We start from the raw sequence: 14,254 nt of genomic DNA on the forward strand, positions 1-14,254 counted from the left end.
ATTCCCAAAGCATTTTCATGTAAACTCGTGTTTTTTTTGTGTGTGTGTTTTTTTTTTTTTTTCTCAGTTCCACTAGGGTGGGATAAGTGACAGTTATCTTTTTATAGCTATAATGATTTATAAAAACTCTACTAAGTAGTAGGCAAGAGGTGGTGGTACTCAAGAACAGAGAAATTCAGGGGATTTTCAGGAAACGTAAGTGACCTCTGCCAAAAGGAGATTCATAATCTTGATTTGTGGTTTTAACTAAATTGGCATTTAAGGGCAATGTAATTCAGCCCATACGTATATATTTTGTTAGCACTTAGTCTACACTCAGACCCCTCTTCCCCATCTGGCTTTCCCTGCAGTTGAGAACTTCCCAAGGTGTTGTTTGGCCTCAGCCCTGTGGGGAGTTAAGGACTTGAGACTAGCCAGGGACAAGGCATTGTATGTCACATGACCAAATCATGAGTTACTTGTTATGTACAAAAGAAAAGGCTGAAGGAACCACAGGGAGGGACACATATTTGGAAACAGACCTGAGGTGGCAGTGCTTTTCTACCTTAATCTGTAGATCCCTGTTGAGAAAGGAATTTTGGGGATGATTGTATATACATGTGTAGTAGGGAAGGCCTTGCACCTGAAGTAGAGTTTGTTCTTTCTTTCTCTTTTTTCAAAGGACAAGCATGAGGCACAGTGTAAACAAGAAGATACTATTACTGTTGAGGATTACATTTCTTAGGTATTTGGCAGGTGACCCGAGCAGATGCTGGGGGAGGAAGATGGAGCAGGGCTGGCCAAGGGGAGAGGGAACAGTGATGACTAGACCTTATAGGATGACCTCTGTCCCATAAACAGCCTGTCTTGGGATCTTCTCCTTCCTTTTTGAGCCTTTCAACTCCTCAGAGTCTTCTGTCTTCCAGAGACTCCTTAGTCATACAACATTTGTGAATGAATAGATGTTGGATTTTCTGTCCCTGAAAATTTTCAGCTTTTCTAGTGCTTATTCCCTCTCTTTTCATCTTACTTTCTTTTCTGAAATTAAAAAATGTGCTTACAAAAACAAGTTAAAATTTTCTGTGTAGTTTACAAAGTTGAAAAAATACCTGTCATGACTCCCAGACCCTGTCCGCACCCTTTAATCATTTTGATTAATCCAACAAACAAGGAGTTTGAGTTTTATTGCTGTTTTTGGAAAAAGATTTTGGTGGTCTTCAAATCCTCTGCAACAGACATGCCATCACCTCTTGTGAAAGGTCCATCCCAGCACCAAGAAGGTTTGGGTCTGGTGTCTTATTAAGCCCATCATTGTGTCTTGCTGCTCATTGGGCATTTTAAATGAGTTCAATCTTTTGGTGACAATGAGAGCCAAGATTGATCTTGTTTTTCTTGTCCCTACTCATTAGCTTTCTTTCTGTTTGAATCTTATGACTAAATCTTAGGGTTTCTGTGAGTGACCTTGTCCTGACTCCCTGCTTCTTATGCCGTTTCATGGATTTATGACTGATAATATCAAAGTTCAAACTGGCTGAGGCAGACTGTATGGTGATGGTGACAAATATCATTATTAAGAGTAATAATACATCTCTCACATTTGTACAGCACTTACAGCATGCAGAGTGTTTTTGTGCTCATTTGTTTGTTTGATGGGCAGCTAGTTTGACAGGTGAAGATGCTTTGAGGTTGTGTCATGGTTAAGTTCAAGCTGATGTCAAAGCTGGTTGTCTCAGAATTGCCCTGACTTGAAAAGTCTCTGAAAGCAGAGCTGCTTGAACATTTTGGACATCAACCATAGCCCAAATAACCATACCTATTCGTTCTTTTCCTCTCTTCAGGGTGCTACCCTGACCTACTTTATTGTTAAAAGATTAAGAACAGCTAACGTTACTGCTTGCTTACTGTGTGCTAGGTACTGTGCCAAGTACATTACTTGTCCCTCTCCTCTCTTGTAGTCTTCACAACACTCTGAGGTAAATGCCATTATTCTCTCTACTTTCCAGGTGAGAAGATTGAGGCTCAAGGGCGTTGATTGACTTGCTCAATGTGACAGAGTCAACCAGTGGAGCCAGTGTCCTCACCCAAGCACTCTCATGCCACAGCACATGTTCCTAAGCATTATGCCACACTGCTGTGTTCAGAGCATATTAAATAACAATGTAAAGGTGTTGACTGGGAGAAGAAATGGGTTCTAATCCTGACCCTGCTTTTAAAAACTTTCCATGACCCTGACTAGTCACATTCCTTTTTTGGGCCTCAGACTCTCCAAGTATATGATGAAGTAGGCTGAGGTAGATGATCTTGAAGGTTCTATAAGGCTCTAAAGGTCTGTGGTTTCCTTATATGGACACAGATGAGAAGCTGGGTTAGTGAAGGAAGTGATTTCTAAGCTTCTTTTCCTAATAGTGACCGTCAGGTTCTTAACCTTGCAGTCCAACTGTCACCCCAGTGCCCCCTGTACTTCCAAACATACATCTCCCTGCCTCAGACACTCCCTCTAATCCTCTCAGACACTGAGGCCAGGAAAGGTGTTAGAGCAGCGGTTCTCAAACTTGATTTTAAAGTTATGAAATGTGGCCTAGGCATCAGGCTTATTAAAAGCACTCCAGATGATTATAGTGTCTTAGTGGAGACTTCAGTGCCTGCTTACCCAGTGGTTTCACCTGCAGGAAAAGGAAAAGCCTCATCCGCAGAAGGCAGCACTAGTCCCAGACTGCTCTAGTCTTCACAGTCAGTGATGAATCTACTCTGCTATAATTATTGAGCCAAAAAGCCAACATCTTTCTTGCTTCTATCTTGGCCATCTTGTATTGCTTCTTGGGCTTGGCCCTTGGCTAGCAGTAAATCTTAACTCTCTGTCTACCTTCAGCCAAACTTCTATTTTTGCCTATAGAAAATTTGAGGTGTCTCTGGGATTTGATAGGTTGCCTGAAGGAAGCAGAGAGACCATCTCTACAGTATAGTGTGTTGTATGATGAGACACTGTACAGTATCTTTTAAGGATGGAGTTCTCTGAAAATGAGTTGCAAGATTATGAATTTGCTTTGGAAAATGAGCACTAAATGAGCAGTGCAGGTAAGGGGCCCCATACCTTGATCCCTATCTCAGCTCTGTTGTATTAACTTTATTTAACCTTCAGTTCAGTTCAGTCACTCGGTTGTGTCCGACTCTGCGACCCCATGGACTATAGCATGCCAGGCTTCCCTGTTCATCATCAACTCCTGGAGCTTACTCAAACTCATGTCCATCAAGTTGGTGATGCCATCCAACCATCTCATCCTCTGTCATCCCCTTCTCCTCCTGCCTTCAATCTTTCCCAGCATCAGGGTCTTTTCAGACGAGTCAGTTCTTCGCTTCAACTAAAAATACCTCCATTGCCTAAGTTGACACTCTGTACATCCACCAGCCTAGCAGAGAAGCTGATGTTTTTCTCTTAAGTGCCTGCAGCTTAGGCAACAGAACGTACTGAGGAGCATGCCTTTGTCCTCAGCCAAAGGCCCAGATAATGGGATTGGGTCAGGTATTGGTAGGTAACTTAAGACTTGGAACCCCAGTGTTGCCATTCATCAGGATCTGGAAGGGTCCATCCAGTAATTCATGGGATTTAGAGTGTGTAGCTAAAAAGGCCAGATCATGAGTTAATTTCCAAGTGGGTCTGTGATCTGTTTTAAAGATTCATTACTTCTTTGCTACCTAATCTGTGCCTTCCTGAAAAAGTAAAGTGAAGTAAGCAGTATTTGCTCTGTTCAACTCCTCAGACCTACCTGCAAACCATCAGGACCCGTTTAAGTAGTTCCTTATTAAATGGCAAGCCCATATAAGGCGAGGCACCATAATCAATATAAATATGCCATTATTCAATATAATTTGTCAGTATCTGACATGAGTAAACTTTATTAGAGCTATGAACAAGAGTCCTGTTTATATCAGCAAACAGGGAGAAGATGTAATATTCAGCATCTCTTTGATTTCTTAGGACTCATAACACCTGCTTTAGCCTAAATTTTCCCTGGCTGAAAATGAAATTTAAATATTTATTTTTGACACTGGGCTCCAATAGTGTGCTAGATTGATAGATGTAAATTAATCCTCCTAAGACCTCTGTGAATTGTATTTTATTCTCATTTTACAGAAGTAAATACTGAAACTCAAAGGATTTTAAATGACCCACCTTGGGTTACTCAGTAATAAAGCCTCAATAGAGCCAAATTTCTCTGAAGTCCAAGACGCTTTACATTATACAGTAGTTAAATTATAGCAAATAGGTCAGTCCCTCTTTGGGTCTAGAGTGTTCTAATACATCTGCAAGCAAAGATAACATTTGAGCAGTTTGCTTTGCAGTTACCAGTAATACATGTTGTATATTTTTATTGTTTGTGGACTCTGTTCTAGTTTGGTTTATTTCCCATTCTGTTTGGTAAAGAACAAAGAACATGGCCTCTGGAATCAGACATCCCTGAATTTGGATTTTGGCTTTACTTTTTATTTTGGCTTTACTTTTACTTTTTATTTTACTTTACTTTTTGGCTTTACTTTTTATTAGCAGTATAATTTTAGATCTTAAATAACTTTACCAAACTTAAATTTTCTAATCTATAAAAATGGGGTAATATCTGCATCATTGGGTGATTATATTAATCTGTTGCTGCATAATACAGAGAAGGCAGTGGCACCCCACTCTAGTACTCTTGCCTGAAAATCCCATGGCAGCCCACTCCAGTGTTCTTGCCTGGAGAATCCCAGGGACGGTGGATCCTGGTGGGCTGCCGTCTATGAGGTCACACGGAGTCGGACACGATAAGTGACTTAGCAGCAGCAACGGCTGCATAATAAGTTCTCCCCAAAATCAGTAGCTTAAAACAACAAATACTTATTACTTCACAGTTTATGTGGGTCAGGAATTCTGGAGCAGATTAGTGGGGTGGTTCTGACTCAGGGTCTCTCAAATTGTTGGCTGGGGCAGGAGGATCTGTTTCCTAGATGACTGCCTCAGTGACTGTGCAGAAGGCCTTAATCCCTCACTATGTGGGCCTCTCCATGGCCTGTTCGAGTGTCTTCCTAGTATGGCAGCTAACCTCCCCCAGAGTGTGTGACCAGGAGAAAGAGAGAAACAGCATATGTGTGCACAGAAAGCCACTTTGTATTTTGTGAACTAGTTTCCAAAGTTGTACACCTTTTTATATATATATACATATTTAAAAAACATTTTATAAATATATGTATGTATAACATATGCTATATTTTATTCTTTAGAATCAGGTCACTAAGTCCAGCCCACACTCAAGGGGAGGGAAATTAGGCTCCACCTCTTGAAGGGAATAATATCAAATAATTTGTGAACTATTTAAGAGGTAGACTCTGTGCCCTAAGAGTCCCCTTCTTTGACCACTGCTGACATGTGTTCTGAGAGTTCAGTTACCTTACTTGCTGTTAGTCTGCCATCTAGCTCAGCTGGTGGGGCAAGAACAGGCTTTCTGATTGAGCAGCTCCCCTAAAGAACAGAGAGAAGTGACCTACTTCATTGACCCAAAGGCTGAAGTGATAGTTGTTACATTCATTCCTTATAAGGGTAAAGTGATGTAACCTGCGTTAATTTCCTGTCTGCCTAGTACACTAGTGATACTTCAACCAATCCAAGGGTGAATAATCAGGGCATTTTTCTTTTGAGTACATTAGGAAGAGGGGATATTATTCCTAAGCTTCACTCAGTATTCTTTGCTGAGTTGAGAAAGCAGCAGTAGATCTAACCATGAAAACTTCCAGGCTTTACTCTGTAAACAAAGCCAACAAAGGGTGGGGGCGGGGGGCCCGAATTCAGTTCCTATTGTCTCTGCATCTGATAGCCTTTAAGGCACCTTCCCATCTGTAAATAGAAGCCTCTGTAGAATCTGGAGTAGATGAATGAAAGGAGGGTGTGGTGTTTTCAACCTGATCACCAAGGCAGGAGTGAAAGACCAAAATCCAGGTCTTGGTCTTCAAGAGTAGTAGCTTTTTAGACTGTATAGCCATAAACCAACTCAGGTTTTAGCCTTCTAAGTGGTTCTTATGTATAATCTTGGGGATGAGTCTCCAAGGCAAAATCTGAGGTTGCTGAATTCACAGCACTATTGGAATTAGTCAAGTAAGTGAAAGTGAAAGTCATTCAGTCGTGTCCGACTCTGTGACCCCATGGACTATTGAGTCCATGGAATTCTCCAGGCCAAAATACTGGAGTGGGTAGCCTATCCTTTCTCCAGTGACTCTTCCTGACCCAGGAATCGAACTGAGGTCTGTTGCATTGCAGGCAGATTCTTTATCAACTGACCTAACAGGGAAGCACTTAACTGGGCCAGAGTAAATAGAGTTGAGTATTCTCTCTGGGGCAAGGGAGAATGAAAGTGGGAAAAAAAATCACATGCAAGCTGATTTCTGAAAGTTATATCTCAACCATTTCCCTGAACTCTGGACTTGATATTCAGCTGCTTACTTGACAGCTTCACTTGGATGTTAAGTAAGTCCTACACTTAACATTTCCTAAACTTTGAACTCCTGTTTTTTTACTACCATCATTGCTCTATCCCTAAGCAAAACAAAATAAAAACAAACCAACAACAAAAAAATACCCATGCTAATTCTTCTGCAGTCTTCCTCATCTCAGTAACTGGCAGTTCCATTCTTGAAGTTACTCAGACCAGAAACACTGGGGTCATGCTTGGCTCCTTTTTCTCTCACTTTCTACATTCAGTCCGTTAACAAATGTATTAACCTATAAAATATCCAGAATTCCTCCCTTTTACTGCTGCTACCCTCATCCAAACCTCCCCCTCCCCCTTTCTGGATTGCTTTCAGAACCTCCTAATTGATCTTATTTCCACTATCCTCTCTCTACAATTGTTGTCCACATAGTAGCCAGAGGGAGCCTGTTAAAACACACAGATAATTTCATACCTACACTTAGTATTCACCAGTGGCTTCCCAGCTGACTTAGAGTAAATGCCAAAGTAATTTCATTGTCCTACAAAGTCCTATCCAATCTAGGCTCTATTCTCTGATTTAATCTCTTACCATCATCCCCTTGGTTATTGTTTCAGCCAAATTCCTCCATGCTGTTTGTTACACGTAACAAGCACACTTCTGCCCCAAAGCTTTTGCTTTTCCCTCTACTTGGAGTGTTCTTCCTGCAGATACATGTGGCTTACTCCTTTATTTTTTTCATGACTCTGCTAAAATTCACTTCATCAGAAAGGCCTTCCCTTGCCACTCTGTGACAAATCTGGCATATAATTGGTGCTCAACAAATGTTTGTCCAGTGAATGAAACATACTAGAGGTACAATGTGGTAGCTCTTATGCTTATTGTGTCTCCCTGCTCCCCCATGATGGTGTGTTAGTATGCTGTGGAGCTTGATCCTTGGAGTGCTTAAGAGGTTCTTAATATTTACTGACTGCAGAAAGCTCTGAGGAAGAGTGATCAGGTTAAACATTAGGCCTGAGAGGTGACTGATTCACTGTGGGAGAGATTTGGGTTGTTGAGAACTTGAGCCCGCCTGACTCATTCCCTTCTGTAGTGAGGAATTGTGCCTGGGAAAACAAAAAGACATTTCCTTTATAATATCCTGTCTGGAAAACACCTCACACTGAGTGGTAATGACCAGGCTTTCATTTGGCAGGTTATAGAGGTGGCTTGGGGCCTTGCTCGTTCTTTTCCTATCCAGGTGCCTCAGGAGGTGGTCTAGGAAGCACAGTCTGAGAGGAGCAGGACATTGGATTATTTTTAAGCCAAGAAAAACCAAGCCAATCAGAAGGAAAACCTGGGATTCAGCCCGTGGTATAATTATACAGGCTTTTACAGTCTCAAAATGACATCTATCTGTCTATGCAAGACACTGAATGTAGGCAGGGGCTTGAAATAACTCCATCTGATAATGGGTATAAAATTCAAGCATAGAATAAATAACTCACAAAACTGGAATTTGGACCAGGCGTATTGATTCTCTTTCCCATTTTGGCCAACAAAGTGATGTCTGGCCTACTTTGAGTTTTATTGCTTTCAGATTAGTAGAACTGATGTGGTAAGGTGGAAATTTATAGTTAAGATCAAAGAAGGCCAAATTCAAAGAATTAGCTCTCATCTCAGGCTTCTTGGGTCCTTGAACTTTATCTAATATTTAAACCACATATGCTGTTTATTTCTTCCTAAATGATCATGAAAAGCAGAGACCAACAGCTTCCAGCATGTCTAGAAATTTCCCCAAGATTTGGTTCATTGAGATAACTGCAAATCAGGTGTATAAATCAGATTCTTAAGTCGTTAAAACAACCTCATGAGACACTGGTTGACTTTCTTGTTCATTTCTTTCTTCTCTTGTGAAGACTAGTTTGCTAGATTTCCTCTTTTCTGGGAGAGCCTTGGCTATTGATATTCTTGGGTAGTTTCTCTAAGCATTCATCATTCATTGCTTTTATATACCTTACAGTAGGACTTGATTTTAGGTGTTTGATCTCAAGGCTCTCTCATTGCCTTAACATAATGTATAGCATTTGATATAATACATAATTACTGCTCATGCAGGTGTTGTGAGAAAAAACCATGACTGGCAGAGAAGATAATAACTTCTGTTTGCATTTCTTTAAAGGATGGCTTAATTTATGCAGTGGCACCTGTGTTGTCTTCCAGTAGGTTGTAGAACCACCCATATTATTAGTAGAGCTTCACATATAGTAATCCTGGTACCTACTTTGGTGGGTGGGAGGTTAGGGCATGGGATTGGTTCCATTGCTCTGTTCTGACCTGAAATGCATGTTATCAAAGCTGAATATGAGGGTGGGTCTAAAGAGTGACTAAGAAGCAGGGCTCTGAGCCAGTAGTTGGGGCTTTGTATCCTGTTCAGCATAGGCTCCCATGGTAACTGCATTCAACACTTTCTCACAGCTGCTCCTGACATCACTGGCCATAAACGGAGTGAGAACAAGAATGAAGGGCAGGATGCCATGATGTACTGCAAGTCAGTTGGCTACCCCCACCCAGAGTGGACATGGCACAAGAAGGAGAATGGTATGCTCGTGGTGAGTAGGAGGCAGCCCTGGTCCTCTGTATGTGGGTGTCTGTGGTTGCTGGAGTTTCTCCTGGGGTGCTCCAGACATCTGGACAAGTTTCTGCAACCTGCCATACTAGCTGTCATGGCTTGGGTCACCCTTTCTGGGGTCATGGTTATATCATGAATTTGAAGGGCACTGATAGTCTCTGCTTAGCATGGAATCCCGACATATGAATTTATTAAAGCTGTCTGGTAAAAGGCTTGGCTGTTTGCCTTCAAGATAAGACACCAAGAAGAGCTAACCCCAGTCTTAAAATTTTACTATTATTCTAGTCCATTTATCCTAGAGAAAATATTGTTCTTGTGGTCTTAATGTATTTTTCTTGATTTTTGGGAAAGGCAAGGCAGTAAGAGCAGTTAATAGTATTATATATTCCCAAAACATATTAAATTACTGATTAGGAATTGAGACAATGTAAGGCAGCCTTAGACATTGGAAATCTGACAGTATCTGCTCCAGAAAAGGTCAGAGGAAACATCTTTTCCAATCTGTGGGATGACTCCTGATGGTATTGGGAGAGTCAAAACTTCAGACTCTTGATTAATGCTTGACCAATCTCCTGTTCTCTCAGATGGGATGTCATACATTCCTCTCCAGGCTTTGTATGCCTAGAACTCTACTTTTCAGGCATCCTCTTTGATTGTCAGTCTTCAGAATCAGAAGGGACCCTAGAGATCATGTAATCCAGGTTCCTTAGAAAGATTATAAATATTAACCAAGGTAAATTGGTGGTGGAACCACAAAAGTTTCTTCCATATGATAGTACTTTAAAAATACCCTTTGAAATTATAAGCAAGGTGAAAAGACAGCTCTCAGAATGGGAGAAAATAGGAAATGAAACAACTAATAAAGATTAATAAATTAATCTCCAGAATATACACGGCAACTTACGCAGCTCAGTGTCAGAAAAACAACCCAGTCAAAAAGTGGGCAGAAGAACTAAACAGACATTTCTCCAAAGAAGACATAAAGATGGCTAAAGAACACATGAAAAGGTGCTCAACCTTGCTTATTACTAAAGAAATGCAAATCAAAACTACATTGAGGTATCATCTCACACTGGTCAGAATGACCATCATCAAAAAAGTCTACAAGCAGTAAATGCTGGAGAGGGTGTGGAGAAAAGAGAACCCTCTTGCATTGTTCATGGGGATGCAAACTGATACAGCCACTATGGAAAACAGTATGGAGATTCCTTAAAAAACTAGGAATAAAACTATCATATGACCCAGCAATCCCACTACTGGGCATGTACCCTCAGGAAACTAATTGAAAAAGACACATGTACTCCAGTATTCACTGCAGCACTATTTACAATAGCTAAGACATGGAAGCAGCCTAGATGTCCATCAACAGATAATGGATAAAGGAACACATTTGAATCAGTTCTAATGAGGTGGATGAACCTAGAGCCTATTATACAGAGTGAAGTCAGTCAGAAAGACAAATATCATATATTAACACATATATGGAATCTAGAAAGATGATCCTGATGATCCTGTTTGCAGGACAGCAGTGGAAACACAGACATAAAGAACAGACTTATGGTCACAGAGAGGGAGGGAGAGGGTGGGATGACTTGAGAGAGTAGTATTGAAATATATACATTACGTGAAATAGATAGCCAGTGTTAATTTGCTGTATGATGCAGGAAATCCAAAGGCTGGTGCTCTGTGAAACCTAGAGGGGGTAGGATCCAGAGGGAGGTGGGAGGATGGTTTAGAGGGAGGGGACATGTGTATACCAATGACTGATTCATGTTGATGTATGGCAGAAACCATCACAATATTGTAAAGTAACTATCCTCCAGTTGAAAATAAAATTTAAAAAACCCTTTGAAGGCTTGTGGACCAAAGATCATAAGTGAGAAATGTGGAATTAGTGAATGAGTAGAGCAGGTGTTAGAGGAGTTGGCAACTTTTCAAATCCTAGGGTTGAAGTTTCACAGAATAACTCTTAATTTTGAAGGCTATTAATTTCTCATTTTAGCAAAACCCATACTTAAATGTAGACATGATTTATGCTATAGCTAGACATCATTCTGGGGATTATATTTACCTTTCTTCTCTACTGTTTCTGGTTACCCTTTAGTTGCCTCATGTGAACTGACACAAGAGTCAGATTTTTCCCCTGCTAGTATGCCATGAGATCAGCGCTGCAAACCTGTTCCAGCTCCACCCAAGCCCCTGGTCATGCTCTCACCCCTGCCTTCCCACACATGCCTGGAGCATTCCTGTCTAGCTTGGTCAGCTCTCCTCTCCCACAATCTAGTTTAAATGTTAGCTCTTCTCCAACTTCCCTTGACTCTTTCCAGCAGTGTCCACTCATTCTGCAGTGTGGCTCTATACATACCCTCTGTTGGCACTTCTTACATGTTCCTGGCACCATCCCTTTGGAGGTCTGGTTCCCTCTGGAGGTCATTTTTATGTCATGCTCTCCCTTTCTCACCTTCCTCTTATGTTAGATATAAAACATGTAGCATATTTTCATAAATATCTCTTGACTAAACTTTCTTTTAACCTTGTAATTCTGAAAGGAAGTGGAAGTTATGAATTTCCTCCATTCTGACTAGTAGGAAGTTCTTAGCATTGTTTCTAGAGGAAGTTTAGGGAAACTTTCCAGAATTCACCAAGTGTGAAGTAGATGTGCTGAATCTGAAGTAATCAAATAGGCCTGATGTTACCGGATACATACCTGACCATGGAGCTCACACCCTTTCTCCATCCTCTTTCTAGTTATGGAGTTCTTATCTGGTGTTTGGAACAACATCCTAGATTAAGTCATCTTTTCTGGGTCTGCAGGGAAGGATGTCCCTTCACGCCATTAAAATTGGAGAAGTCCTGATTCTGCTAGAAGCTTACTGATTGGTTGTTGTTGAGATTGAAGGGAAGTCAGTGATCAAGTATTCAAAGTTCCTTGGACAAAAATGACCCTAGACACTGCTCCCTGATCCCGTTCAGTGTTTTGCTAAGGATGGAGAATAGTCTCACCCTGTGGTGGGCACTAATTCACCTACTCTGATCTTTGTGTGTTCTCACTTTTTCTACTCCTGACTAGGATATTGTCAATACCTCTGGCCGCTTCATCATCATCAACAGGGAAAATTACACTGAGCTGAGCATCACTAACCTCCAGATCACAGAAGACCCTGGCGAGTATGAATGTAATGCTACCAACTCCATTGGCTCTGTCTCCGTTGTCACCATCCTCAGGGTACGGAGCCACCTGGCCCCACTCTGGCCTTTCTTGGGAATTCTGGCAGAAATCATCATCCTTGTGGTGATCATTGTTGTATATGAAAAGAGGAAGAGGCCAGATGAAGTTCCTGACGGTAAGAGCATCCCTACAAAATAGCTGTAATGTTGGGGCTGGTTCCTTGGGGGTGGTTTCCAAGCACCCAAAGAGGACTATAAGGATGTTGGGATTTAGTCCCAAAAGGAGAGAAGGAAAAATTCTTATACTGGTTCCTCATTCCCTACCCCTAAGATTAGCCACTTTGAGCTATAATTACTAGCTCTGTCCTTCTATGTGGGTGTTCTTGAACCCCAGTCCCTTCTGCCCTTCAGGCCCCTTGTGGGGAATGGGCAGTTGTCAGTCTCTTTGTTCAGCTCTGTCCTCCTCCAATACAGATCATCAGGCAGATTGAGCTTGAGGAGAATCCAAGTCAAGCCTAGAAGCCACCCCAAGATCGCAGGCCACCTGGCCTTTTCAGGCAGATTTAAGGTATCTGATTGGTTGTCACATGGTTGCCTGGTATAGCCCCTATAGGTAACTGCACCAGTCCAGTCAAACTGTTCTTGGGAAAAGCCATGGGAACAGGTCACCCTTTGGTTCCCTTGGTTGGCCCCTTCAGAAGGTTTTCAAGGTTCCTGGTGAAGCAGGCCCCTGCCATTTGGCATTTTTGTCTGTCTCACAAAGAATGGTGGAGAGCATCTGACGCATCACCACCCCCAGTTAAACAAATAGCTAAGCAGTACTGCCTGGCGTCCTTGCCCAAGGTGGCACTCTCGGGCTGGCCCACGGTCAGAAGGGAGTGAACAATAGCAGCAGAACTACAGCCAATTGTTAGGCATTGGAAAGAACGAGAGTCTTAGATTGATAGACATACTTAGAGTCAGAAAAGGTTATGGAAGTTTTTATGTTTTTTGTTATGGATATTCCATTTCTGTGATTGTAATTGGTGGGGGAGACTACTGATTAAGACTTGGACCCATAGTACTTCAGATTCCTAACTAGCTCCGCAGCTCCATCCTCCAGCCCTATAACATCACCAGCAAAAACAAATAATTGACCAGCCAACCATGATCACCACTTGCCTGTCACTGATTGGACTGAAAGAGTGTGCCCCTAGGCTCAGTGGAGGCCAGCTTTGGGTGACGGGGAGGATGTCAACCCCAGTCTGGCTCTTTTGGGCCCATGCTGTGTACTGGAGTGCTGTGCCCTGCCCCAGAGAGCTGTCTGTGTTCTTGTGGCTGGCCAGCAGGATGCACTGCCTGCCATGTGTGTCAGTGGAGAGTGCTAAGGGAGGTCTGGTGCTCCCTTAGAAAGAGTGCAGCCCTGAAGGCATGCCAGTGGCTTCAGGTTCTCTGGAAGGACATGTCTGAGAGCAGCAGCCACCTCTCCTTTTCCTCTTTGCTCAGCAGCTCCTCAGTCTCTTTGCTTGCACTCGGTAGAGGGAGGATTGTAGTGAGGTTGGTGACAAGGTGTTTTGTTGAAACTAACAGTGTATTTGGATTTCCATCCAAGTGTACATTTAGCAATGAACTAGATGGAGGAATGGGATGGACTCAGCTGGAAGCAGATGGGCCTTTGTAAATTCCTGGGCTTGTTTCTGTGTAACTAAGAGTTTCCTGGGATTTTTTACTTTCCTTCTCTTGGGTCCACAGAACTGCTATTCTGTGAAGTACAACTGCTTTCTTAGGCTTATCGTGTATGAGTAATGCTTGTTTCTCGAAATTTCTCTTTCTTATTACAAATTAGGACTTCCAAAGCAGAGTACCTATGTTTAGATCTGAGAGTAAAGGGAAAGAGTTGGCTGTCAGTGTGTTTCCACTGTTGGCTTACTAGGAGTGGTTTTGTCTTACTCCTGAAAAGAGCCTTTTCATTCCCTCTGAAAGGTTTTGCTTTGTTAAATATCACCTTTCTTGGCTTCTGTTTTGGAAAGGTTGAGATGCAAAAAGTCCGTAGAAAAAGGTAAA

At 42.0% G+C, this 14,254-nt stretch overlaps 1 protein-coding gene across 1 annotated transcript in view; it reads left to right on the top strand.

The window, feature by feature from the left end:
* NPTN (neuroplastin) overlaps positions 1 to 14,254 on the top strand; it is a 32,778-nt gene that overhangs the window by 10,967 nt on the left and 7,557 nt on the right. The window contains exons 4-5 of the mRNA XM_010831376.1: positions 8,890 to 9,023; positions 12,114 to 12,387. Of these exons, the coding sequence (XP_010829678.1) occupies positions 8,890 to 9,023; positions 12,114 to 12,387 (408 nt within the window). The remainder of the gene's footprint in view (positions 1 to 8,889; positions 9,024 to 12,113; positions 12,388 to 14,254) is intronic.

This window comes from Bison bison, unplaced genomic scaffold (genome assembly GCF_000754665.1).
Source record: "Bison bison bison isolate TAMUID 2011002044 unplaced genomic scaffold, Bison_UMD1.0 scf7180017864526, whole genome shotgun sequence".
NCBI lineage: Eukaryota > Metazoa > Chordata > Mammalia > Artiodactyla > Bovidae > Bison > Bison bison.